The 25078-nt window shown below is 45.0% G+C and overlaps 1 protein-coding gene across 3 annotated transcripts in view; it reads right to left on the bottom strand.

Moving 5' to 3' along the window:
• The window catches only part of LOC141117699 (NACHT, LRR and PYD domains-containing protein 3-like), a 2363088-nt gene that overhangs the window by 1092920 nt on the left and 1245090 nt on the right, over positions 1-25078 (bottom strand). For all 3 annotated transcript variants that reach the window (XM_073610698.1, XM_073610697.1, XM_073610699.1), the window contains exons 7-8: positions 12795-12959; positions 5415-5579 (exon numbers count right to left, since the gene is read on the bottom strand). In XM_073610698.1, coding sequence (XP_073466799.1) covers positions 5415-5579; positions 12795-12959 — 330 coding nt within the window. The remainder of the gene's footprint in view (positions 1-5414; positions 5580-12794; positions 12960-25078) is intronic.

Genomic DNA, 25078 nt, shown 5'->3' on the forward strand with positions numbered 1-25078 from the left:
GGCAATATGATGGGGCAGTTTTGATGGGGACAGTTTTGATGGGGTATTTCTGATGGGGGCAGTTTTGATGGGGGCAATATGATGGGGCAGTTTTGATGGGGCAATTCTGATGGTGGCAATATGATGGGGCAGTTTTGATGGGGCAATTCTGATGGGGGCAATTTTGATGGGGCAGTTTTGATGGTGGCAATATCATGGGGCAGTTTTAATGGGGCAATTCTGATGGGGGCAATTTTGATGGGGCAGTCTTGATGATGGCAATATGATGGGGTAGTTTTGGTGGGGCAATTCTGATGGGGCAGTTTTAATGGGGAAATTCTGATGGGGGCAATTTTGATGGTGCAGTTTTGATGGTGGCAATATGATGGGGCAGTTTTGATGGGGACAGTTTTGATGGGGGCAATATGATGGGGCAGTTTTAATGGGGCAGTTTTGATGGGGCAATTCTGATGGTGGCAATATGATGGGTCAGTTTTGATGGGGCAATTCTGATGGGGGCAATTTTGATGGGGCAGTCTTGATGATGGCAATATGATGAGGTAGTTTTGGTGGGGCAATTCTGATGGGGCAGTTTTGATGTGGGCAATTCTGATGGGGGCAGTTTTGATGGGGCAATATAATGGGGCAGTTTTGATAGTGGTATTATGATGGAGCAGTTTTGATGGAGACAGTTTTGATGGGGCAATTTTGATGGGGTAGTTTTGATGGGGGCAATATGATGGGGCAGTTTTTATGGGGCAATTCTGATGGTGTCAATATGATGGGGCAGTTTTGATGGGGGAAGTTTTGATGGGGCAATTCTGATGGGGGCAATTTTGATGGGGCAGTTTTGATGGTAGCAATATGATGGGGCAGTTTTGATGGGGACATTCTGATGGGGTCAATTTTGATGGGGCAGTTTTGATGGGGCAATTCTGATGGTGGCAATATGATGGGGGAAGTTTTGATGGGGCAATTTTGATGGGGCAGTTTTGATGGTGGCAATATGATGGGGCAGTTTTGATGGGGAAAATTTTGATGAGGGGCAGTTTTGATGGGGGCAGTTTTGATGGGGCAGTTTTGATGGGGCAATTCTGATGGTGGCAATATGATGGGCAGTTTTGATGGTGGCAGTTTTGATGGGGCAATTCTGATGGGGGCAATTTTGATGGGGCAGTTTTGATGGTGGCAATATGATGGGGCAGTTTTGCTGGGGGCATGTGATGGGTGTTATGATACGCTTTGCTGGGGGCAATGTGATGCGATTTGTGGGGGGTGTTGTGATGCGAATTGCGGGGAGTGATGTAATGCCATTTGCGGGGGATGTTGTGAAGCAATTTGCAGAGGGCTATGTGATGCGATTTGCGGGGGGTGTTGTGATGTGATTTGCAGGGAGCAATGTGATGCCATTTGTGGGGGTGTTGTGATACGATTTGTGGGGGGCTATGTGATGCGATTTGTGGGGGTGTTATGATGCAATTTTCGGGGGGTGTTGTGATGCGATTTAGGGGAGCTGTATGATGTGATTTGCTGGTGGCAATGTGATGCGATTTTTTCGGGGGGTGTTGTGATACAATTTGCAGGGAGCGATGTGAAGCCATTTGTGGGGGGTGTTGTGATGCGATTTGCGGGGGGCTATGTGATGCGATTTGTGAGGGTGTTGTGATGCAATTTGCGCGGGGTGTTGTGATGTGATTTGTGGGGAGCTGTATGATGCGATTTGCAGGGGTTGTTGTGATGCGATTTGCGGGGGCTATGTGATGCGATTTGCGGGGGTGTTGTGATGCGATTTGCGGGGGTTGTTGTGATGCAATTTTCTCAGGACGATGTGATGTCATAGAAATTCATCTTTACTTGCTCTACGCCATTTGCAGGTAGGCAATGCAAGAAATAATGCAATTGTAATTTATTTACTTATTCCTGGAGGGAGGAGGGGAGGAGAGGTTTGCATATCTAAGGGGCAGTAACTTCCTCTGACACTGCTGTAGCTATGGAAACCTGACCTGAAATCTATCACACTGCTTGTGCTGCACTGAGCATGTGCGAGATCTACAAGGATGAGATCCAGGAAGAAATACAGTCTGGCTTCAGATGCCCACACTTAAGATGGCCACGGTCTGCTGGAAGTTTATAAAATAACAAACTAATGCTATAATCTAACAAAACGGACCTTAGTTTACAGAGTAACTTTACTAGAATACATTAAGCTTGTGTATTATAGGGCTATTTTTATTTAAAAAGTATACATTCGGACGGAACACAGCTTTAAAAAAAGAAAAAAGACCAGTTTTGCGGCGCGTTCAAAGTGCTTGGAAGTGCTGCCCATTCATTTCAATGGGTAGGGGCATTTTGGGAGCGCTATTTATAATGCTCATAACCCGCCCCAAAGATGCTGCTTGCAGGACTTTTTCTAATGTCCCACAAGTGCACCGCTCGAGTGTGAAAGCACTCATACAAATAAATGGGAGGCAGTTTTCAGGTGCTATTTCTGGCACTAAAATGTCTGAAAACTGCCTCAGTGTGAAGGGGGTCTAACAGAAATACCAGAGATTCATCCGGATGGATTAAATCAATGCTGATCAACTTCCACCTCTTTGCAGCAACTTCAATCAACCTCCCCCACACCGGTGAGCAAACAGGTCACTTACCAAAAGGTTTGTCCCCACAAGGCCCAGACACGCTTGTTTATATCCTTCCAGCAGCGCCACTCCGCTCAAGCCGGCTTCCGATGAGAACAGACTGTGCCACGGAATGTCAGACCTCCAGGTAGTATCTCCAATATCACCCGAGGTATCCAGACAATGGCTGCAATCACATTACATAGAAAAGAAAAAGCCTCCATAGTGCATAATCCTTAAATATATATAGAATCACAGATTGTACACTTCCATCATATACACGAGTATACACAGAACTCAGAGCACACACCGCTCCGGACTGCAGCCGTGTATGATGGAGTCCAGGCAGTGACATGGAGGCTTTTTCTTTTCTATGTAATGTGATTGCGGCCATTGTCTGGATACCTCGGGTGATATTGTATTTTTGCACATTATATGTTATACAGACTGAAGTAGCTGTGAATTTTTATTATTGATCAGTATTGGTGGAGTTATCACATCTACATTAGAAGTGTTGGTATTTGGACACATTGTAGATTGCAGATTTCTCATTTGTCTCATCACACATTTTATCACTAAGTGTAGGGCTCTATACATAGAATTATATTATACTATTTGTACTTCTATATCAGACTTCCTGCTGGCGGCTGGTTTTCATTCATTAGATTTGCACAAAGTTGTTCATGTTTTTTAGCGCAGATATTAAATGTTTTATATTTTTATATCCAGCTTTAGAGAACTGTCTGATATTGGTGATATATAAAGACAACCAGGAGATGAAATATATCTCCATTATTAGGTTTATGTAGTTTAGACATACACTATATTACCAACCGTATTGTGACGCCTGCCTTTACAAGCACATGAACTTTAATGGCATCTTAGTCTTAATCCTCGTACACACGATCAGATTTTTGGATGACCGTTCGTCCATTTTTTTGTGGCATGCTAGTCTCATATCGAAAGTGAAGAGGTTACTCTCCATATGAAAATTCCCTTCTGACAGAATACAACTTCAGAAGTGACGTGATGTGTTGAATAGTTTTGTATGTATTCTTTCGTTTCTTAGCATGCATAGTCTTGCTCTCACAATTTATTTTGGATTAAACAAAAATCAGATACTGAGTTCATGTACGATAAAAATTTTATAGCCTGCACATCCAGCTTTTGTCAGACGAAAAATCGGAATTGGCTGTCAAAAGCACCATACTAACGATCATGTTGGATTAGAAGGCCTGGCTTGCAGTCTCCACTCTAAATAATACCAAAGATGTTCTATCGGATTGAGGTCAGGTCTCTGTGCAGGCCAGTCAAGTTCCTCCACCCCAAACTCACTCATCTATGTCTTTATGGACCTTGCTTTGTGCACTGGCAAATCATTTGGTGGAGGGGCGATTATGGTGTGGGGGGGGTATTATGGAGTGGGGGAGGGGGGATTATGGTGTGGGGGGAGGGGGGATTATGGTGTGGGGGGTGTTTTTCATGGGTTGGATTTGGCCTCTTAATTCCAGTGAAGGGAACTCTTAAGGCATCAGCATACCAAGACATTTTGGACAATTTCATTCTCTCAACTTTGTGGGAACAGTTTGGGGATGGCTCCTTCCTGTTCCAAAATGACTGTGTACCAGTGCACAAAGCAAGGTCCATAAAAACATGGATGAGCGAGTTTGGGGTGGAGGAACTTGACTGGCCTGCACAGAGTCCTGAAATCAACCCGATAGGACACCTTTGGGATGAATTAGAGCAGAGTCTGCGAGCCAGACCTTCTCATCCAACATTAGTGCCTGACCTCACAAATGTGCTTCTGGAAGAATGGTCAAACATTCCCATAGACACCCTCCTAAACCTTGTGGACAGCATTCCCAGAAGAAATCTCCATATTGAACCCTACAGACTTATGCCCCGTACACACGGTCGGATTTTCCGATGGAAAATGTCCGATCGGAGCGTGTTGTCAGAAATTCCGATCGTGTGTGGGCGCCATCGGACATTTTCCATCGGATTTTCCGACACACAAAGTTGGACAGCAGGAGATAAAATTTTCCGACAACAAAATCCATTGTTGGAAATTCCGATCGTGTGTACACAAATCCGACGGACAAAGTGCCACGCATGCTCAGAATAAATAAAGAGATGAAAGCTATTGGCCACTGCCCCGTTTATAGTCCCGACGTACGTGTTTTATGTCACCGCGTTCAGAACGATCAAATTTTCTGACAACTTTGTGTGACCGTGTGTATGCAAGACAAGTTTGAGCCAACATCCGTCGGAAAAAATCCTAGGATTTTGTTGTCGGAATGTCCGAACAAAGTCCGACCGTGTGTACGGAGCATAAGACTGGGATGCCATTAAAGTTCATGTGTGTGTAAAGGCAGGTGTCCCAATACTTTTGGTAATCTAGTGTAATAGTCCAGTATTGGATATTTAGGCTCCATGCACACTGGCTTGATACATTGCTGCTACTATAGGAGTTTTGTATTCTGCCTGTAGAAGCAGCTCCATGTTCCAAGACATACTTTGAGCTCAATGTTTAGAGGCAGGAAAAAAAACCTTCTGGTTCATGTTTCTGATTGGAGCTTTCTGGCAGAAAAAATGCAAAACTCTCCTAAACTCGTCTAAACTTTGTACAATAAAATCTCTATATGAAAGTGTTTTTCTGCCAAGGGAACTGACATTTTTTAAGCCCAGTGTGCATGGAGCCTTATGGAGCCTAAAGATGGAAAGTGATGACATTTTCATATTTCTATATTATTTATGTGGTTTAGATATAAAACTGTCCCAGAATATTATTGTCTCAGTCAGCCCTGTTATACTCACTCTAATTTCTCTATCCGGCTTGTTGTCAGAGCTTCCATCAGATCCCTGAAATGAGGACCCTCCAGATTGTTCTTATACAGGTTCAGTGTCCTCAGTGTCTGGTTATTTCTTATTCCAGATGCCAGGTGGGGGCAGGAACTGTCTGTCAGGTGATTATTCTCCAATCTGTAGAAGAAGAGAAGAATGTTACCAGAAGAAAATGAATTTCTCCCCCAGGAATGAATGTAACTATTCTCTACATGAATGGAACTCATTTCTCTTTATTGGAATCATTAATATGAGATCACTTTATAAAAGACGATCGATCATCTACACTATTGGAGGATTTCTCTTTTTGTGGATCCCAATTACTAAATGTGACATGAGAAGTGGATGAGGTGGTGTGATCCATTCATTATTCCTGTATGGGGATTGGACCATACACACTCACACTGACCTCTAGGCTTTCACCTCCAACCTTCTGCTAAGTCTTGGATTCAGTTGTGGAGATTCACTTTGATGGTCACAGAAGTCTCACTCATGTTGTGGAAACGTCATTGACTAAAAGTGACACCATTGTACTTTGGGATTTCCTTTGAACATCATGGTGGAGGATTTGATCTTATGGTGTGGAGAAGATTTTATTATTACCGTTCTTTATTTGGAACTTTTTTGAAAATGTTGTACTAATATTGCTGCACTAATTTTATATCTGCTGATTATAAATTCTCTTCATTAGTTATCAGTGAAATAGTCTCCATACCATTGTTATATATACACTTATAGGGAGTTTTGTGATGAGGAGTCTCACTTTTATTGTTATATTGTCACATTTATATTGTGTGAATGTTATATACTAGTGCTGCAGTCTTCCATATTATACTAGATGTGATAATTCCACCAATAGGGATCAGATATAACAATTCCATTCACTACAAAAATACTTTCATACATGTGAGGAAGGGGCAGATCTCCTCCAATCTATTCACAGATACTTCAATCTATATAACATATAATGTACAAAAATACATAAACATGAAGAGCAACAAAGTTATCTCATAAAATTACAAATATCAAGATAAAGTTCATAGATATGTAAAAGCAGATTTCCTACAAGCCATTCACCACTACTTCCATCTCCAATCACCATACAGTGACTTGTGTAGTAAGACCCCTTACACACTGCAGAGCCGATAAAACATCCCTAAATCGCTGGTCATTTTTGCGGTGCTTTAGTGGTGATTTAGCTGCACTTTTCGTGCGCTAGTGGGCCGGTGACAACGGGACCTTAAAGTGGAGCTCCACCCATATTTTAAAGTAATTTCCCTCCAAATCCGCTGTGTGTGCTGATAAAGAATTGGCATATTTTTCCCTTAAACTCACTTTTATATACTGTATAGTAGTCGGCACTTCCTGTCCTTGGCCGCAGCCCAGCATTTCCTCCCCTCTCTGCAATGCCTCCTGGGAGATATTTGTCATCAATCCCAGGAGACAATAAGCATCGCTGGGCCGTAGCATCGCTTTTGTTGCCATGGTTACCAAAGCTTCTCATACACAGTGATGGGCGGTGGGGGAGGTGGCTGGAGCATCTCAGCTCTGATGACATACAGAGCCCAGGGGAGGGGACAGACACACCATGTACTGATTTATAATAGAGGAATATGATGGGGCAGTTTTAAGGGGGCAATTCTGATGGGGCAATTCGGATGGGGCATTTCTGATGGGGCAGTTTTGATGAGGGCAATATGATGGAGCAGTTTTGATGGTGGCAATATGATGGGGCAGTTTTGATGGGGCAGTTCTGATGGAAGCAATTTTGATGGGGCAGTTTTGATGGTGGCAATATGATGGGGCAGTTTTGATGGGGCAGTCTTGATGATGGCAATATGATGGAGTAGTTTTGGTGGGGCGATTCTGATGGGGCAGTTTTGATGGGGCAATTCTGATGGGGGCAATTTTGATGGGGCAGTTTCAATGGTGGCAATATGATGGGGCAGTTTTGATGGGGCAATTCTGATGGTGGCAATATGATGGGGCAGGTTTGATGGGGCAATTCTGATGGGGCAATTTTGATGGGGCAGTTTTGATGGTGGCAATATCATGGGGCAGTTTTGATGGGGCAATTCTGATGGGAGCAATTTTGATGGGGCAGTCTTGATGATGGCAATATGATGGGGTAGTTTTGGTGGGGCAATTTTGATGGGGCAGTTTTGATGTGGGCAATTCTGATGGGGGCAGTTTTGATGGGGCTATATAATGGGGCAGTTTTGATGGTGGCAATATGATGGAGCAGTTTTGATGGAGGCAGTTTTGATGGGGCAATTTTGATGGGGTAGTTTTGATGGGGGCAATATGATGGGGCAGTTTTTTATGGGGCAATTCTGAGGTGTCAATATGATGGGGCAATTCTGATGGTGTCAATATGATGGGGCAGTTTTGATGGGGCAATATGATGGGGCAGTTTTGATGGGGACATTCTGATGGTGGCAATATGATGGGGCAGTTTTGATGGGGACATTCTGATGGGGTCAATTTTGATGGGGAAGTTTTGATGGGGCAATTCTGATGGGGCAATTTTGATGGGGCAATTTTGATGGGCCAGTTTTGATGGTGGCAATATGATGGGGCAGTTTTGATGGTGCAATTCTGATAGGGGCAATTTTGATGGGGCAGTCTTGATGATGGCAATATGATGGGGTAGTTTTGGTGGGGCAATTCTGATGGGGCAGTTTTGATGGGGCAATATAATGGGGCAGTTTTGATGGTGGTAATATGATGGAGCAGTTTTGATGGAGGCAGTTTTGATGGGGCAATTTTAATGGGGTAGTTTTGATGGGGGCAATATGATGGGGCAGTTTTTATGGGGCAATTCTGATGGTGTCAATATGATGGGGCAGTTTTGATGGGGGGAGTTTTGATGGGGCAATTCTGATGGGGGCAATTTTGATGGGGCAGTTTTGATGGTGGCAATATGATGGGGCAGTTTTGATGGGGACATTCTGATGGGGTCAATTTTGATGGGGCAGTTTTGATGGGGCAATATGATGGGGCAGTTTTGATGGGGCAATTCTGATGGTGGCAATATGATGGGGGAAGTTTTGATGGGGCAATTCTGATGGGGCAATTTTGATGGGGCAGTTTTGATGGTGGCAGTTTTGATGGGGAAAATTTTGATGGGGCAGTTTTGATGGGGCAATATGATGGGGCAGTTTTGATGGGGCAATTCTGATGGTGGCAATATGATGGGGGAAGTTTTGATGGGGCAATTCTGATGGGGCAATTTTGATGGGGCAGTTTTGATGGTGGCAATATGATGGGGCAGTTTTGATGGGGACAGTTTTGATGGGGAAAATTTTGATGGGGTGCAGTTTTGATGGGGGCAGTTTTGATGGGGCAGTTTTGATGGGGCAATTCTGATGGTGGCAATATGATGGGCAGTTTTGATGGTGGCAGTTTTGATGGGGCAATTCTGATGGGGGCAATTTTGATGGGGCAGTTTTGATGGTGGCAATATGATGGGGCAGTTTTGCTGGGGGCATGTGATGGGTGTTATGATACGCTTTGCTGGGGGCAATGTGATGCGATTTGTGGGGGGTGTTGTGATGCGAATTGCGGGGAGTGATGTAATGCCATTTGCGGGGGATGTTGTGAAGCAATTTGCAGGGGGCTATGTGATGCGATTTGCAGGGGGTGTTGTGATGTGATTTGCAGGGAGCAATGTGATGCCATTTGTGGGGGTGTTGTGATACGATTTGTGGGGGGCTATGTGATGCGACTTGTGGGGGTGTTGTGATGCAATTTTCGGGGGTGTTGTAAAGCTATTTAGGGGAGCTGTATGATGTGATTTGCTGGGGGCAATGTGATGCAATTTTTTCGGGGGGTGTTGTGATACAATTTGCAGGGAGCGATGTGAAGCCATTTGTGGGGGGTGTTGTGATGGGATTTGCGGGGGGCTATGTGATGCGATTTGTGAGGGTGTTGTGATGCAATTTGCGGGGGGTGTTGTGATGTGATTTGTGGGGAGCTCTATGATGCGATTTGCAGGGGGTGTTGTGATGTGATTTGTGGGGAGCTGTATGATGCGATTTGCAGGGGGTGTTGTGATGCGATTTGCGGGGGCTACGTGATGCGAATTGCGGGGGTGTTGTGGTGCGATTTGCGGGGGTTGTTGTGATGCAATTTTCTCAGGACTATGTGATGTCATAGAAATTCATCTTTACTTGCTCTACGCCATTTGCAGGTAGGCAATGCAAGAAATAATGCAATTGTAATTTATTTACTTATTCCTGGAGGGAGGAGGGGAAGAGAGGTTTGCATAGCTAAGGGGCAGTAACTTCCTCTGACACTGCCATAGCTATGGAAACCTGACCTGAAACCTATCACGCTGCTTGTGCTGCACTGAGCATGTGCGAGATCTACAAGCATGAGATCCAGGAAGAAATACAGTCTGGCTTCAGATGCCCACACTTAAGATGGCCACAGCCTGCTGGAAGTTTATAAAATAACAAACTAATGCTATAATCTAACAAAACGGACCTTAGTTTACAGACTAACTTTACTAGAATACATTAAGCTTGTGTATTATAGGGCTATTTTTATTTAAAAAGTATACATTCGGCCGGAACACAGCTTTAAAAAAAGAAAAAAGACCAGTTTTGCGGCGCGTTCAAAGTGCTTGGAAGTGCTGCCCATTCATTTCAATGGGTAGGGGCGTTTTGGGAGCGCTATTTATAATGCTCATAATCCGCCCCAAAGATGCTGCTTGCAGGACTTTTTCTAATGTCCCACAAGTGCACCGCCCAAGTGTGAAAGCACCCATACAAATAAATGGGAGGCAGTTTTCAGGTGCTATTTCTAGCGCTGAAATGTCTGAAAACTGCCTCAGTGTGAAAGGGGTCTAACAGAAATACCAGAGATTCATCCAGATGGATTAAATCAATGCTGATCAACTTCCACCTCTTTGCAGCAACTTCAATCAACCTCCCCCACACCGGTGAGCAAACAGGTCACTTACCAAAAGGTTTGTCCCCACAAGGCCCAGACACGCTTGTTTATATCCTTCCAGCAGTGCCACTCCGCTCAAGCCGGCTTCCGATGAGAACAGACTGTGCCACGGAATGTCAGACCTCCAGGTAGTATCTCCAATATCACCCGAGGTATCCAGACAATGGCCGCAATCACATTACATAGAAAAGAAAAAGCCTCCATAGTGCATAATCTTTAAATATATATAGAATCACAGATTGTACACTTCCATCATATACACGAGTATACACAGAACTCAGAGCACACACCGCTCCGGACTGCAGCCGTGTATGATGGAGTCCAGGCAGTGACATGGAGGCTTTTTCTTTTCTATGTAATGTGATTGCGGCCATTGTCTGGACACCTCGGGTGATATTGTATTTTTGCACATTATATGTTATACAGACTGAAGTAGCTGTGAATTTTTATTATTGATCAGTATTGGTGGAGTTATCACATCTACATTAGAAGTGTTGGTATTCGGACACATTGTAGATTGCAGATTTCTCATTTGTCTCATCACACATTTTATCACTAAGTGTAGGGCTCTATACATAGAATTATATTATACTATTTGTACTTCTATATCAGACTTCCTGCTGGCGGCTGGTTTTCATTCATTCGATTTGCACAAAGTTGTTCATGTTTTTTAGCGCAGATATTAAATGTTTTATATTTTTAAATCCAGCTTTAGAGAACTGTCTGATATTGGTGATATATAAAGACAACCAGGAGATGAAATATATCTCCATTATTAGGTTTATGTAGTTTAGACATACACTATATTACCAAAAGTATTGTGACGCCTGCCTTTACAAGCACATGAACTTTAATGGCATCTCAGTCTTAATCCTCGTACACACGATCAGATTTTTGGATGACCGTTCGTCCATTTTTTTGTGGCATGCTAGTCTCATATCGAAAGTGAAGAGGTTACTCTCCATATGAAAATTCCCTTCTGACAGAATACAACTTCAGAAGTGACGTAATGTGTTGAATAGTTTTGTATGTATTCTTTCGTTTCTTAGCATGCATAGTCTTGCTCTCACAATTTATTTTGGATTAAACAAAAATCAGATGCTGAGTTCATGTACGATAAAAATTTTATAGCCTGCACATCCAGCTTTTGTCAGACGAAAAATCGGAATTGGCTGTCAAAAGCACCATACTAACGATCATGTTGGATTAGAAGGCCTGGCTTGCAGTCTCCACTCTAAATAATACCAAAGATGTTCTATCGGGTTGAGGTCAGGTCTCTGTGCAGGCCAGTCAAGTTCCTCCACCCCAAACTCACTCATCTATGTCTTTATGGACCTTGCTTTGTGCACTGGCAAATCATTTGGTGGAGGGGCGATTAATTTTGTGGGCGGGTATTATGGAGTGGGGGGAGGGGGGATTATGGTGTGGGGGGAGGGGGGATTATGGTGTGGGGGGTGTTTTTCAGGGGTTGGATTTGGCCTCTTAATTCCAGTGAAGGGAACTCTTAAGGCATCAGCATACCAAGACATTTTGGACAACTTCATTCTCTCAACTTTGTGGGAACAGTTCAGTTTGGGGATGGCTCCTTCCTGTTCCAAAATGACTGTGTACCAGTGCACAAAGCAAGGTCCATAAAAACATGGATGAGCGAGTTTGGGGTGGAGGAACTTGACTGGCCTGCACAGAGTCCTGACCTCAACCCGATAGGATGCCTTTGGGATGAATTAGAGCAGAGTCTGCGAGCCAGGCCTTCTCATCCAACATCAGTGCCTGACCTCACAAATGTGCTTCTGGAAGAATGGTCAAACATTCCCATAGACACACTCCTAAACCTTGTGGACAGTATTCCCAGAAGAAATTAAGCTGTTATAGCTAAAAAGGATGGGCCAACTCCATATTGAACCCTACAGACTAAGACTGGGATGCCATTAAAGTTCATGTGTGTGTAAAGGCAGGTGTCCCAATACTTTTGGTAATCTAGTGTAATAGTCCAGTATTGGATATTTAGGCTCCATGCACACTGGCTTGATACATTGCTGCTACTATAGGAGTTTTGTATTCTGCCTGTAGAAGCAGCTCCATGTTCCAAGACATACTTTGAGCTCAATGTTTAGAGGCAGGAAAAAAAACCTTCCGGTTCGTGTTTCTGATTGGAGCTTTCTGGCAGAAAAAATGCAAAACTCTCCTAAACTCGTCTAAACTTTGTACAATAAAATCTCTATATGAAAGTGTTTTTCTGCCAAGGGAACTGACATTTTTTAAGCCCAGTGTGCATGGAGCCTTATGGAGTCTAAAGATGGAAAGTGATGACATTTTCATATTTCTATATTATTTATGTGGTTTAGATATAAAACTGTCCCAGAATATTATTGTCTCAGTCAGTCCTGTTATACTCACTCTAATTCCTCTATCTGGCTTGTTGTCAGAGCTTCCATCAGATCCCTGAATTGAGGACCCTCCAGATTGTTCTTATACAGGTCCAGTGTCCTCAGTGTCTGGTTATTTCTTATTCCAGATGCCAGGTGGGGGCAGGAACTGTCTGTCAGGTGATTATCATACAATCTGTAGAAGAAGAGAAGAATGTTACCAGAAGAAAATGAATTTCTCCCCCAGGAATGAATGTAACTATTCTCTACATGAATGGAACTCATTTCTCTTTATTGGAATCATTAATATGAGATCACTTTATAAAAGACGATCGATCATCTACACTATTGGAGGATTTCTCTTTTTGTGGATCCCAATTACTAAATGTGACATGAGAAGTGGATGAGGTGGTGTGATCCATTCATTATTCCTGTATGGGGATTGGACCATACACACTCACACTGACCTCTAGGCTTTCACCTCCAACCTTCTGCTAAGTCTTGGATTCAGTTGTGGAGATTCACTTTGATGGTCACAGAAGTCTCACTCATGTTGTGGAAACTTCATTGACTAAAAGTGACACCATTGTACTTTGGGATTTCCTTTGAACATCATGGTGGAGGATTTGATCTTATGGTGTGGAGAAGATTTTATTATTACCGTTCTTTATTTGGAACTTTTTTGAAAATGTTGTACTAATATTGCTGCACTAATTTTACATCTGCTGATTATAAATTCTCTTCATTAGTTATCAGTGAAATAGTCTCCATACCATTGTTATATATACACTTATAGGGAGTTTTGTGATGAGGAGTCTCACTTTTATTGTTATATTGTCACATTTATATTGTGTGAATGTTATATACTAGTGCTGCAGTCTTCATATTATACTAGATGTGATAATTCCACCAATAGGGATCAGATATAACAATTCCATTCACTACAAAAATACTTTCATACATGTGAGGAAGGGCAGATCTCCTCCAATCTATTCACAGCTACTTCAATCTATATAACATATAATGTACAAAAATACATAAACATGAAGAGCAACAAAGTTATCTCATAAAATTACAAATATCAAGAGAAATTTCATAAATGTGTAAAAGTGGATTTCCTACAAGCCATTCACCACTACTTCCATCTCCAATCACCATACAGTGACTTGTGTAGTAAGACCCCTTTCACACTGCAGAGCCGATAAAACAGCCCTAAATCACTGGTCATTTTTGCGGTGCTTTAGCTGCGCTTTTCGTGCCCTAGTGGGCCGGTGACAACGGGACCTTAAAGTGGAGCTCCACCCATATTTTAAAGTAATTTCCCTCCAAATCCGCTGTGTGTGCTGATAAAGAATTGGCATATTTTTCCCTTAAACTCACTGTTATATACTGTATAGTAGTCGGCACTTCCTTTCCTCGGCCGCGGCCCAGCATTTCCTCCTCTCTCTGCAATGCCTCCTGGGAGATATTTGTCATCAATCCCAGGAGACAATAGGCATCGCTGGGCCGTAGCATCGCTTTTGTTGCCATGGTTACCAAAGCTTCTCATACACAGTGATGGGCGGTGGGGGAGGTGGCTGGAGCATCTCAGCTCTGATGACATACAGAGCCCGGGGGAGGGGACAGACACACCATGTACTGATTTATAATAGAGGAATATGATGGGGCAGTTTTAAGGGGGCAATTCTGATGGGGCAATTCTGATGGGGCAGTTTTAATGAGGGCAATATGATGGAGCAGTTTTGATGGTGGCAATATGATGGGGAAGTTTTGATGGGGGCAGTTTTGATGGGGCAGTCTTGATGATGGCAATATGATGGGGTAGTTTTGGTGGGGCGATTCTGATGGGGGCAGTTTTGATAGGGGTAATATAATGGGGCAGTTTTGATGGTGGCAATATGATGGGGCAGTTTTGATGGGGACAGTTTTGATGGGGCAATTCTGATGGGGGCAATTTTGATGGGGCAGTTTTGATGGTGGCAATATCATGGGGCAGTTTTGATGGGGCAATTTTGATGGGGGCAGTTTTGATGGGGCAGTTTTTATGGGGCAATTCTGATGGGGGCAATTTTGATGGGGCAGTCTTGATGATGGCAATATGATGGGGCAGTTTTGATGGTGGCAATATGATGGGGCAGTTTTGATGGGGCAGTTTTGATAGTGGCAATATCATGGGGCAGTTTTGATGGGGCAATTCTGATGGGGGCAATTTTGATGGGGCAGTCTTGATGATGGCAATATGATGGGGTAGTTTTTGTGGGGAAATTCTGATGGGGCAGTTTTGATGTGGGCAATTCTGATGGGGGCAGTTTTGATGGGGCAATATAATGGGGCAGTTTTGATGGTGGCAATATGATGGAGGCAGTTTTGATGGGGCAATTTTGATGGGGTAGTTTTGATGGGGGCAATTTGATGGGGCAGTTTTTATGGGGCAATTCTGATGGTGTCAATATGATGGGGCAGTTTTGATGGGGGAAGTTTTGATGGTTCAATTCTGATGGGGGCAATTTTGATGGGGCAGTTTTGATGGTGGCAATATGATGGGGCTGTTTTGATGGGGGCAGTTTTGATGGGGAAAATTTTGATGAGGGGCAGTTTTGATGGGGCAGTTTTGATGGGGCAATTCTGATGGTGGCAATATGATGGGCAGTTTTGATGGGGCAATTCTGTTGGGGGCAATTTTGATGGGGCAGTTTTGATGGTGGCAATATGATGGGGCAGTTTTGATGGGGGCATGTGATGGATGTTATGATATGCTTTGCTGGGGGCAATGTGATGCGATTTGTGGGGGGTGTTGTGATGCGAATTGCGGGGAGTGATGTAATGCCATTTGCGGGGGATGTTGTGAAGCAATTTGCAGGGGGCTATGTGATGCGATTTGTGGGGGTGTTGTGATGCAATTTTCGGGGGGTGTTGTGATGCGATTTAGGGGAGCTGTATGATGTGATTTGCTGGGGGCAATGTGATTCGATTTTTTCGGGGGGTGTTGTGATACAATTTGCAGGGAGCGATGTGAAGCCATTTGTGGGGGGTGTTGTGATGCGATTTGTGGGGGCTATGTGATGCGATTTGTGAGGGTGTTGTGATGCAATTTGCAGGGGGTGTTGTGATGTGATTTGTGGGGAGCTGTATGATGTGATTTGCGGGGGCTATGTGATGCGATTTGTGGGGGTGTTGTGATGCGATTTGCGGGGGTGTTGTGATGCGATTTGCGGGGGGCTATGTGATGCGATTTGTGGGGGCTATATGATGCGATTTGCGGGGGTTGTTGTGATGCAATTTTCTCAGGACGATGTGATGTCATAGAAATTCATCTTTACTTGCTCTACGCCATTTGCAGGTAGTCAATGCAAGAAATAATGCAATTGTAATTTATTTACTTATTCCTGGAGGGAGGAGGGGAGGAGAGGTTTGCATAGCTAAGGGGCAGCAACTTCCTCTGACACTGCCATAGCTATGGAAACCTGACCTGAAACCTATCACACTGCTTGTGCTGCACTGAGCATGTGCGAGATCTACAAGGATGCGATCCAGGAAGAAATACAGTCTGGCTTCAGATGCCCACACTTAAGATGGCCACGGCCTGCTGGAAGTTTATAAAATAACAAACTAATGCTATAATCTAACAAAACGGACCTTAGTTTACAGACTAACTTTACTAGAATACATTAAGCTTGTGTATTATAGGGCTATTTTTATTTAAAAAGTATACATTCGGCCGGAACACAGCTTTAAAAAAAGAAAAAAGACCAGTTTTGCGGCGCGTTCAAAGTGCTTGGAAGTGCTGCCCATTCATTTCAATGGGTAGGGGCGTTTTGGGAGCGCTATTTATAATGCTCATAACCCGCCCCAAAGATGCTGCTTGCAGGACTTTTTCTAATGTCCCACAAGCGCACCGCCCGAGTGTGAAAGAACTCATACAAATAAATGGGAGGCAGTTTTCAGGTGCTATTTCTAGTGCTAAAATGTCTGAAAACTGCCTCAGTGTGAAGGGGGTCTAACAGAAATACCAGAGATTCATCCAGATGGATTAAATCAATGCTGATCAACTTCCACCTCTTTGCAGCAACTTCAATCAACCTCCCCCACACCGGTGAGCAAACAGGTCACTTACCAAAAGGTTTGTCCCCACAAGGCCCAGACACGCTTGTTTATATCCTTCCAGCAGCGCCACTCCACTCAAGCCGGCTTCCGATGAGAACAGACTGTGCCACGGAATGTCAGACCTCCAGGTAGTATCTCCAATATCACCCGAGATATCCAGACAATGGCCGCAATCACATTACATAGAAAAGAAAAAGCCTCCATAGTGCGTAATCCTTAAATATATATAGAATCACAGATTGTACACTTCCATCATATACACGAGTATACACAGAACTCAGAGCACACACCGCTCCGGACTGCAGCCGTGTATGATGGAGTCAAGGCAGTGACATGGAGGATTTTCCTTTTCTATGTAATGTGATTGCGGCCATTGTCTGGACACCTCGGGTGATATTGTATTTTTGCACATTATATGTTATACAGACTGAAGTATCTGTGAATTTTTATTATTGATCAGTATTGGTGGAGTTATCACATCTACATTAGAAGTGTTGGTATTCGGACACATTGTAGGTTGCAGATTTCTCATTTGTCTCATCACACATTTTATCACTAAGTGTAGGGCTCTATACATAGAATTAGATTATACTATTTGTACTTCTATATCAGACTTCCTGCTGGCGGCTGGTTTTCATTCATTCGATTTGCACAAAGTTGTTCGTGTTTTTTAGCGCAGATATTAAATGTTTTATATTTTTATATCCAGCTTTAGAGAACTGTCTGATATTGGTGATATATAAAGACAACCAGGAGATGAAATATATCTCCATTATTATTAGGTTTATGTAGTTTAGACATACACTATATTACCAAAAGTATTGTGACGCCTGCCTTTACAAGCACATGAACTTTAATGGCATCTCAGTCTTAATCCTCGTACACACGATCAGATTTTTGGATGACCGTTCGTCCATTTTTTTGTGGCATGCTAGTCTCATATCGAAAGTGAAGAGGTTACTCTCCATATGAAAATTCCCTTCTGACAGAATACAACTTCAGAAGTGACGTGATGTGTTGAATAGTTTTGTATGTATTCTTTCGTTTCTTAGCATGCATAGTCTTGCTCTCACAATTTATTTTGGATTAAAAAAAAATCAGATGCTGAGTTCACGTACGATAAAAATTTTATAGCCTGCACATCCAGCTTTTGTCAGACAAAAAATCGGAATTGGCTGTCAAAAGCACCATACTAACGATCATGTTGGATTAGAAGGCCTGCCTTGCAGTCTCCACTCTAAATAATACCAAAGATGTTCTATCGGGTTGAGGTCAGGTCTCTGTGCAGGCCAGTCAAGTTCCTCCACCCCAAGCTCACTTATCTATGTCTTTATGGACCTTGCTTTGTGCACTGGCAAATCATTTGGTGGAGGGGCGATTATGGTGTGGGGGGGTATTATGGAGTGGGGGGAAGGGGGATTATGGTGTGGGGGAGGGGGGATTATGGTGTGGGGGAGGGGGGATTATGGTGTGGGGGGTGTTTTTCAGGGGTTGGATTTGGCCTCTTAATTCCAGTGAAGGGAACTCTTAAGGCATCAGCATACCAAGACATTTTGGACAACTTCATTCTCTCAACTTTGTGGGAACAGTTTGGGGATGGCTCCTTCCTGTTCCAAAATGACTGTGTACCAGTGCACAAAGCAAGGTCCATAAAAACATGGATGAGCGAGTTTGGGGTGGAGGAACTTGACTGGCCTGCACAGAGTCCTGACCTCAACCCGATAGGATGCCTTTGGGATGAATTAGAGCAGAGTCTGCGAGCCAGGCCTTCTCATCCAACATCAGTGCCTGACCTCACAAATGTGCTTCTGGAAGAATGGTCAAACATTCCCATAGACACACTCCTAAACCTTGTGGACAGCATTCCCAGAAGAAATTAAGCTGTTATAGCTGAAAAGGGTGGGCCAACTCCATATTGAACCCTACAGACTAAGACTGGGATGCCATTAAAGTTCATGTGTGTGTAAAGGCAGGTGTCCCAATACTTTTGGTAATCTAGTGTAATAGTCCAGTATTGGATATTTAGGCTCCATGCACACTGGCTTGATACATTGCTGCTACTATAGGAGTTTTGTATTCTGCCTGTAGAAGCAGCTCCATGTTCCAAGACATACTTTGAGCTCAATGTTTAGAGGCAGGAAAAAAAACCTTCTGGTTCATGTTTCTGATTGGAGCTTTCTGGCAGAAAAAATGCAAAACTCTCCTAAACTCGTCTAAACTTTGTACAATAAAATCTCCATATGAAAGTTTTTTTCTGCCAAGGGAACTGACATTTTTTAAGCCCAGTGTACATGGAGCCTTATGGAGTCTAAAGATGGAAAGTGATGACATTTTCATATTTCTATATTATTTATGTGGTTTAGATATAAAACTGTCCCAGAATATTATTGTCTCAGTCAGTCCTGTTATACTCACCGTAATTCCTCTATCCGGCTTGTTGTCAGAGCTTCCATCAGATCCCTGAATTGAGGACCCTCCAGATTGTTCTCATACAGGTTCAGTGTCCTCAGTAGGGATGAGCCGAACACCCCCCGGTTCGGTTCGCACCAGAACCCGCGAACGGACCGAAAGTTCGCACGAACGTTAGAACCCCATTGACGTCTATGGGACTCGAACGTTCGAAATCAAAAGTGCTCATTTTAAAGGCTAATTTGCATGGTATTGTCCTAAAAAGGGTTTGGGGACCCGGGTCCTACCCCAGGGGACATGTATCAATGCAAAAAAAACTTTTAAAAACGGCCGTTTTTTCGGGAGCAGTGATTTTAATGATGCTTAAAGTAAAAAAAAAAAAGTGAAATATTCCTTTAAATATCGTACCTGGGGGGTGTCTATAGTATGCCTGTAAAGTGACGCGTGTTTCCCATGTTTAGAACAGTCCCTGCACCAAATGTCATTTTTAAAGGAAAAAATCTCATTTAAAACTGCTTGCGGGTTTAATGTCATGTCGGGTCATGGCAATATGGATGAAAATCAGTGAGACAAACGGCATGGGTACCCCCCAGTCCATTACCAGTCCCTTTGGGTCTTGTATGGATATTAAGGGGAACCCCGCACCCAAATTAAAATAAGGAAAGGTGTGGGGCCACCAGGCCCTATATACTCTGAACAGCAGTATACAGGCGGTGCAAACAAGACAGGGACTGTAGGTTTGTTGTTAAGTAGAATCTGTTTGTAATTTTGAACATTTTTAACGTGTTTAGCTCCAGCCAAAAAATCTTTTCTAAGCTTTTTGGAAAACATAGGGAAGGGTTATCACCCCTGTGACATTTGTTTTGCTGTCTTTCCTCCTCTTCAGAAGATTTCACCTCACTTTTTTGTCCCAATGAAAAATGTTTTTTGAAAATTTGGGTTTTTTTGTGGAACAAGGATTGGAAAGCATCAGTGGAAAGGAGAACTTGTTTTCCCATATTAACTCTTACAGGAGAGAATTTCCCTTCCTAGGGGTAGATTTCATCTCACTTCCTGTTGTCTCCTTCCGTTTGCAAGTAGGAGTCGTTTGTAAGTTAGATGTTTGAAAGTAGGGTCCTGCCCTATATACTCAGCAGAAATTTGGGCCTTAGGTGTTGCTGTGGCCACAACACTGTAAGCCCTCACAGGGCCCTGCTGTGAAATATTAGATCAAGAATTGTAATTACATGCCCCTGTTGAACAGGAGCTGAAAAATTAGGCCTTAGGCACTGGTGCTGGTGCCACAACACTGCAACCCCTCACAGACACTCTAGTTGGAACGCAGGAACGAGCCCTGCTGCAAATTATTGCTTCAAAAATTGTAATTACACGCCCCTGTTAGACAGGGGCAGAAAAATTGGGCCTTAGGCACTGGTGCTGGTGCCACAACACTGCAACCCCTCACAGACACTCTAGTTGGAACGCAGGAACGAGCCCTGCTGCAAAGTATTGCATCAAAAATTGTAATTACACGCCCCTGTTAGACAGGGGCAGAAAAATTGGGCCTTAGGCACTGGTGCTGGTGCCACAACACTGCAACCCCTCACAGACACTCTAGTTGGAACGCAGGAACGAGCCCTGCTGCAAAGTATTGCATCAAAAATTGTAATTACACGCCCCTGTTAGACAGGGGCAGAAAAATTGGGCCCTAGGCACTGGTGCTGGTGCCACAACACTGCAACCCCTCACAGACACTCTAGTTGGAATGCAGGAACGAGCCCTGCTGCAAAGTATTACATCAAAAATTGTAATTACACGCCCCTGTTAAACAGGGGCTGAAAAATTGTGCCTTAGGCACTGGTGGTGGCGCCCAGAACCAAAAATGTTCTTACAAGCTATCAGCGTGATGATTGAGGAGGAAGAGGATAATTACTCAGGGATAGTCACTCAGCATCAGCATAGGCAGTCTTTGAAGGGATCTGAGATTTCAAAAAAAATTATTCGGTTACATCAGCATCAGGTGCTTGGTAGCTGGTGGTGATCCAAGACTCATTCATTTTTATGAAGGTCAGCCGATCGACCGAGTCGGTGGACAGACGCACCCTGTGATCGGTTACCACGCCTCCAGCAGCACTGAATGTGCGTTCCGAAAGAACGCTGGATGCAGGACAGGCCAGTAGCTCAATTGCATACTGTGCAAGCTCTGGCCAGTGATCCATCCTCAAGACCCAGTAACCCAGAGGATTTTCGGTGGGAAAGGTGTCCAAGTCTGATCTTGCCCCTAGGTATTCCTGCACCATGTAAAACAGACGCTGGCGATGGTTGCTGGAACCGATCATACCTTGGGGCTGCGGACCAAAAAATTGTCTGAACGCATCGGTCAGACGGCCACCTTCTCCACCGCTCCTTCTTTGACTGACCGAAGCCTCAGCAACACGTTGTCCAGAAACAGGAGTTTGTAACCTCCCAGTCTCTGGGAACGCATTGCACAGACCTTTCTGCAAGGCCTCCCGAAGATGTTTCATCCTCTGCTCCCTCTGCGATGGCAAGATAAGGTCCGCAACCTTACCCTTGTAACGTGGATCAAGGAGGGTTGCCAGCCAGTATTGGTCCTTCTCCTTGATACCACGAATACGAGGATCCTTACGCAGGCTTTGCAGGATCAGGGAGGCCATGCAGCGTAGGTTTGCTGAGGCATTCGGTCCGGAGTCCTCTGGGTCACTAAGAACGACATGGTCCGCAGCCACCTCCTCCCAGCCACGTACAAGTCCATGTGTTTCTTGGGACTGATCCCTTAAAGACTGCTGCTGATGCTGAGTGCCAGGCTCCACCTCCATACTGACACAATCTTCCTCCTCCTCCTCTTCCTCCTCGTCCTCTTCCTGTGTGATCGGCGGGCACGCAGGAACACTGTCTGGATAAAGGGGGCCTTGAGAGCTAAGGAAGTCCTCCTCTTCCTGCCTCTGTTCTGCCTCAAGTGCCCTGTCCATTATTCCACGCAGCGTGTGCTCCAACAGGTGGACAAGGGGGACAGTGTCACTGATGCATGCACTGTCACTGCTCACCATCCTCGTGGCCTCCTCGAATGGTGACAGGACAGTGCATGCATCCCTGATCATGGCCCACTGGCGTGGGGAAAAAAAACCAAGCTCCCCTGACCCTGTCCTGGTGCCATAGTCGCACAGGTACTCATTGATGGCCCTCTGCTGCGTGTGCAGCCGCTGCAGCATGGCCAACGTTGAGTTCCACCTGGTGGGCATGTCACAGATTAGGCGGTTCTTGGGCAGGTTAAACTCCTTTTGGAGGTCCGTCAGCCGAGCACTGGCATTATATGACCGGCGGAAATGCACACAGACTTTCCTGGCCTGCCTCAGGACATCCTGTAAGCCCGGGTACCTGCCCAAGAACCGCTGCACCACCAAGTTAAGGACGTGAGCCAAACAGGGCACATGGGTCATTTGTCCCTGTCGGAGGGCAGAGAGGAGGTTGGTGCCATTGTCGCAAACCACCATTCCTGCCTTAAGTTGGCGTGGCGTCAACCACCTCTGAACCTGCCCCTGCAGAGCTGACAGAACCTCTGCCCCAGTGTGGCTCCTGTCCCCCAAGCACACCAGCTCAAGCACCGCATGGCATCTTTTGGCCTGCGTACTTGCGTAGCCCCTTGAACGCCTACGGAGCACCGCTGGTTCCGAGGAAGAGGCCATGGAGGAAGAAGAAGAGGAGGGGGTGGAGGAGAGAGGTGTGTCACAATCAGCATTTTGGAGGCGTGGTGGCGGAACAACCTCCAACACTACTGCACCTTGTCCTGCATCCTTCCCAGCTGCCAGCAGAGTCACCCAATGCGCCGTGAAACTTAGGTAACGTCCCTGTCCATGCCTGCTGGACCATGAGTCAGCGGTAATATGCACCTTACCGCTGACCGCCCTGTCCAGCGAGGCATGGACATTGCCTTCCACATGCCGGTAGAGAGCCGGAATCGCCTTCCGTGAGAAAAAGTGGCGTTTGGGTACCTGCCACTGAGGAACCGCACATTCCACAAACTCACGGAAGGGGGCAGAGTCTACCAACTGAAAAGGCAGCAGTTGAAGTGCTAGCAATTTTGCCAAGCTAGCATTCAACCGCTGGGCATGTGGATGGCTGGGAGCAAACTTCTTTCGGCGGTGCAGCAGCTGGGGCAGGGAAATTTGCCTGGTACAATCTGACGTCGGTGTACCAAAAGCAGATTGCCCACAAGTACTTGGCTGTGACACACCTAATTCTACACCTTCATTCCTCTCACTGCAGGTCTCAGAGAGGACTGAAGGTCTAGTGGGGTTGGAAATCTCAGCTGATGAGGAGCAAGGAGAGATCCTCTTTGTTCTTTGGTGTGGGTCTTTTAGATACGCTTGCCAACGAACTGCATGGCAGGTCAACATATGTCTGGTCAAGCATGTGGTACCCAAGCGGGAGATATTTTGGCCACGCGAGATACGCTTGAGACATATGTTGCAAATAGCAGCGGTGCGATCTGATGCACTCGTCTCAAAAAAGGCCCACACCAAAGAACTTTTTGAATAACGCGCAGAGACTGCAGCGCCCTGCACATGTGGAGCTTTGGGGTGTGATGCAGTCAATGTGCTGCCCTTAGGCTGGCCCCTGGAGGGCATCCTGCCTCGTTGGTGATGTGCTGCCGCCTCCTCCTCCTCCTCCTCCTCCTCCTCCTCCTCTCTCCTATCAGGCACCCACGTTGAGTCAGTGACCTCATCATCCCCTCCCTCCTCATCACTGGAGCAAACCTGGCAGTATGCTGCAGCAGGGGGAGCATGACTGCCAGATTGCTGTCCTTCTTGGGCACCCCCTCTGTCCGCGCTCATGTTACTGCCTTCATCGAGCTCAGTATCGTCATCAGAGCCTTCCAAACGCTGGGCATCCTCCTGGAGCATGTACCCAACACTGTGGTCAAACAGTTCGAGGGAATCCTCATGAGGACATGGTGGAGCTAGGGAAGGAGTCACTGATGACATTGAGCTGAGGGAAGAGGCCGCTGCTTTGCCAGACAAAGCACCCTGGGCATGGGTGAGAGAGGATGAGGAGGATGAGGACGGCTTGGTCATCCACTCGACCAAGTCTTCCGCATGTTGCGGCTCAACATGGCCAGCTGCCGAAAAAAAGGCCAAGCGTGTCCCATGGCCACGTGCTGATGAGGATGCACCGTCTCCACGACTAGACACAGAGCCTGCTTGCCCTCTCTTATTGGCTTGTGACTGTCTGCCTCTCCTTCTTGGCCTTCCAGACATACTAATGGCCTGTAGCTGCACTAAGCTGGGATAGAACACCTGTAATTTTCTTCAAGTAGCTTTATATACTGTAACCAGACAAGCCTGCCTGTCAGTAGGAAGATAACAGGAACGGATCTAGCTGAACACTGTGAGCAGGATGCACTGTACTAAATGTAAATAGTCTAGCTGCCTGACCGTGGTACTAATAGGATCAAATAGAACACCTGTAATTTTCTTCAGGTAGCTTTATATACTGTAACCAGACAAGCCTGCCTGTCAGTAGGAAGATAACAGGAACGGATCTAGCTGTACACTGTGAGCAGGACGCACTGTACTAAATGTAAATAGTCTAGCTGCCTGACCGTGGTACTAATAGGATCAAATAGAACACCTGTAATTTTCTTCAGGTAGCTTTATATACTGTAACCAGACAAGCCTGCCTGTCAGTAGGAAGATAACAGGAACGGATCTAGCTGAACACTGTGAGCAGGACACACTGTACTAAATGTAAATAGTCTAGCTGCCTGACCGTGGTACTAATAGGATCAAATAGAACACCTGTAAT

This window comes from Aquarana catesbeiana, linkage group LG13, assembly GCF_042186555.1.
Source record: "Aquarana catesbeiana isolate 2022-GZ linkage group LG13, ASM4218655v1, whole genome shotgun sequence".
Classification (NCBI taxonomy): Eukaryota; Metazoa; Chordata; class Amphibia; order Anura; family Ranidae; genus Aquarana; species Aquarana catesbeiana.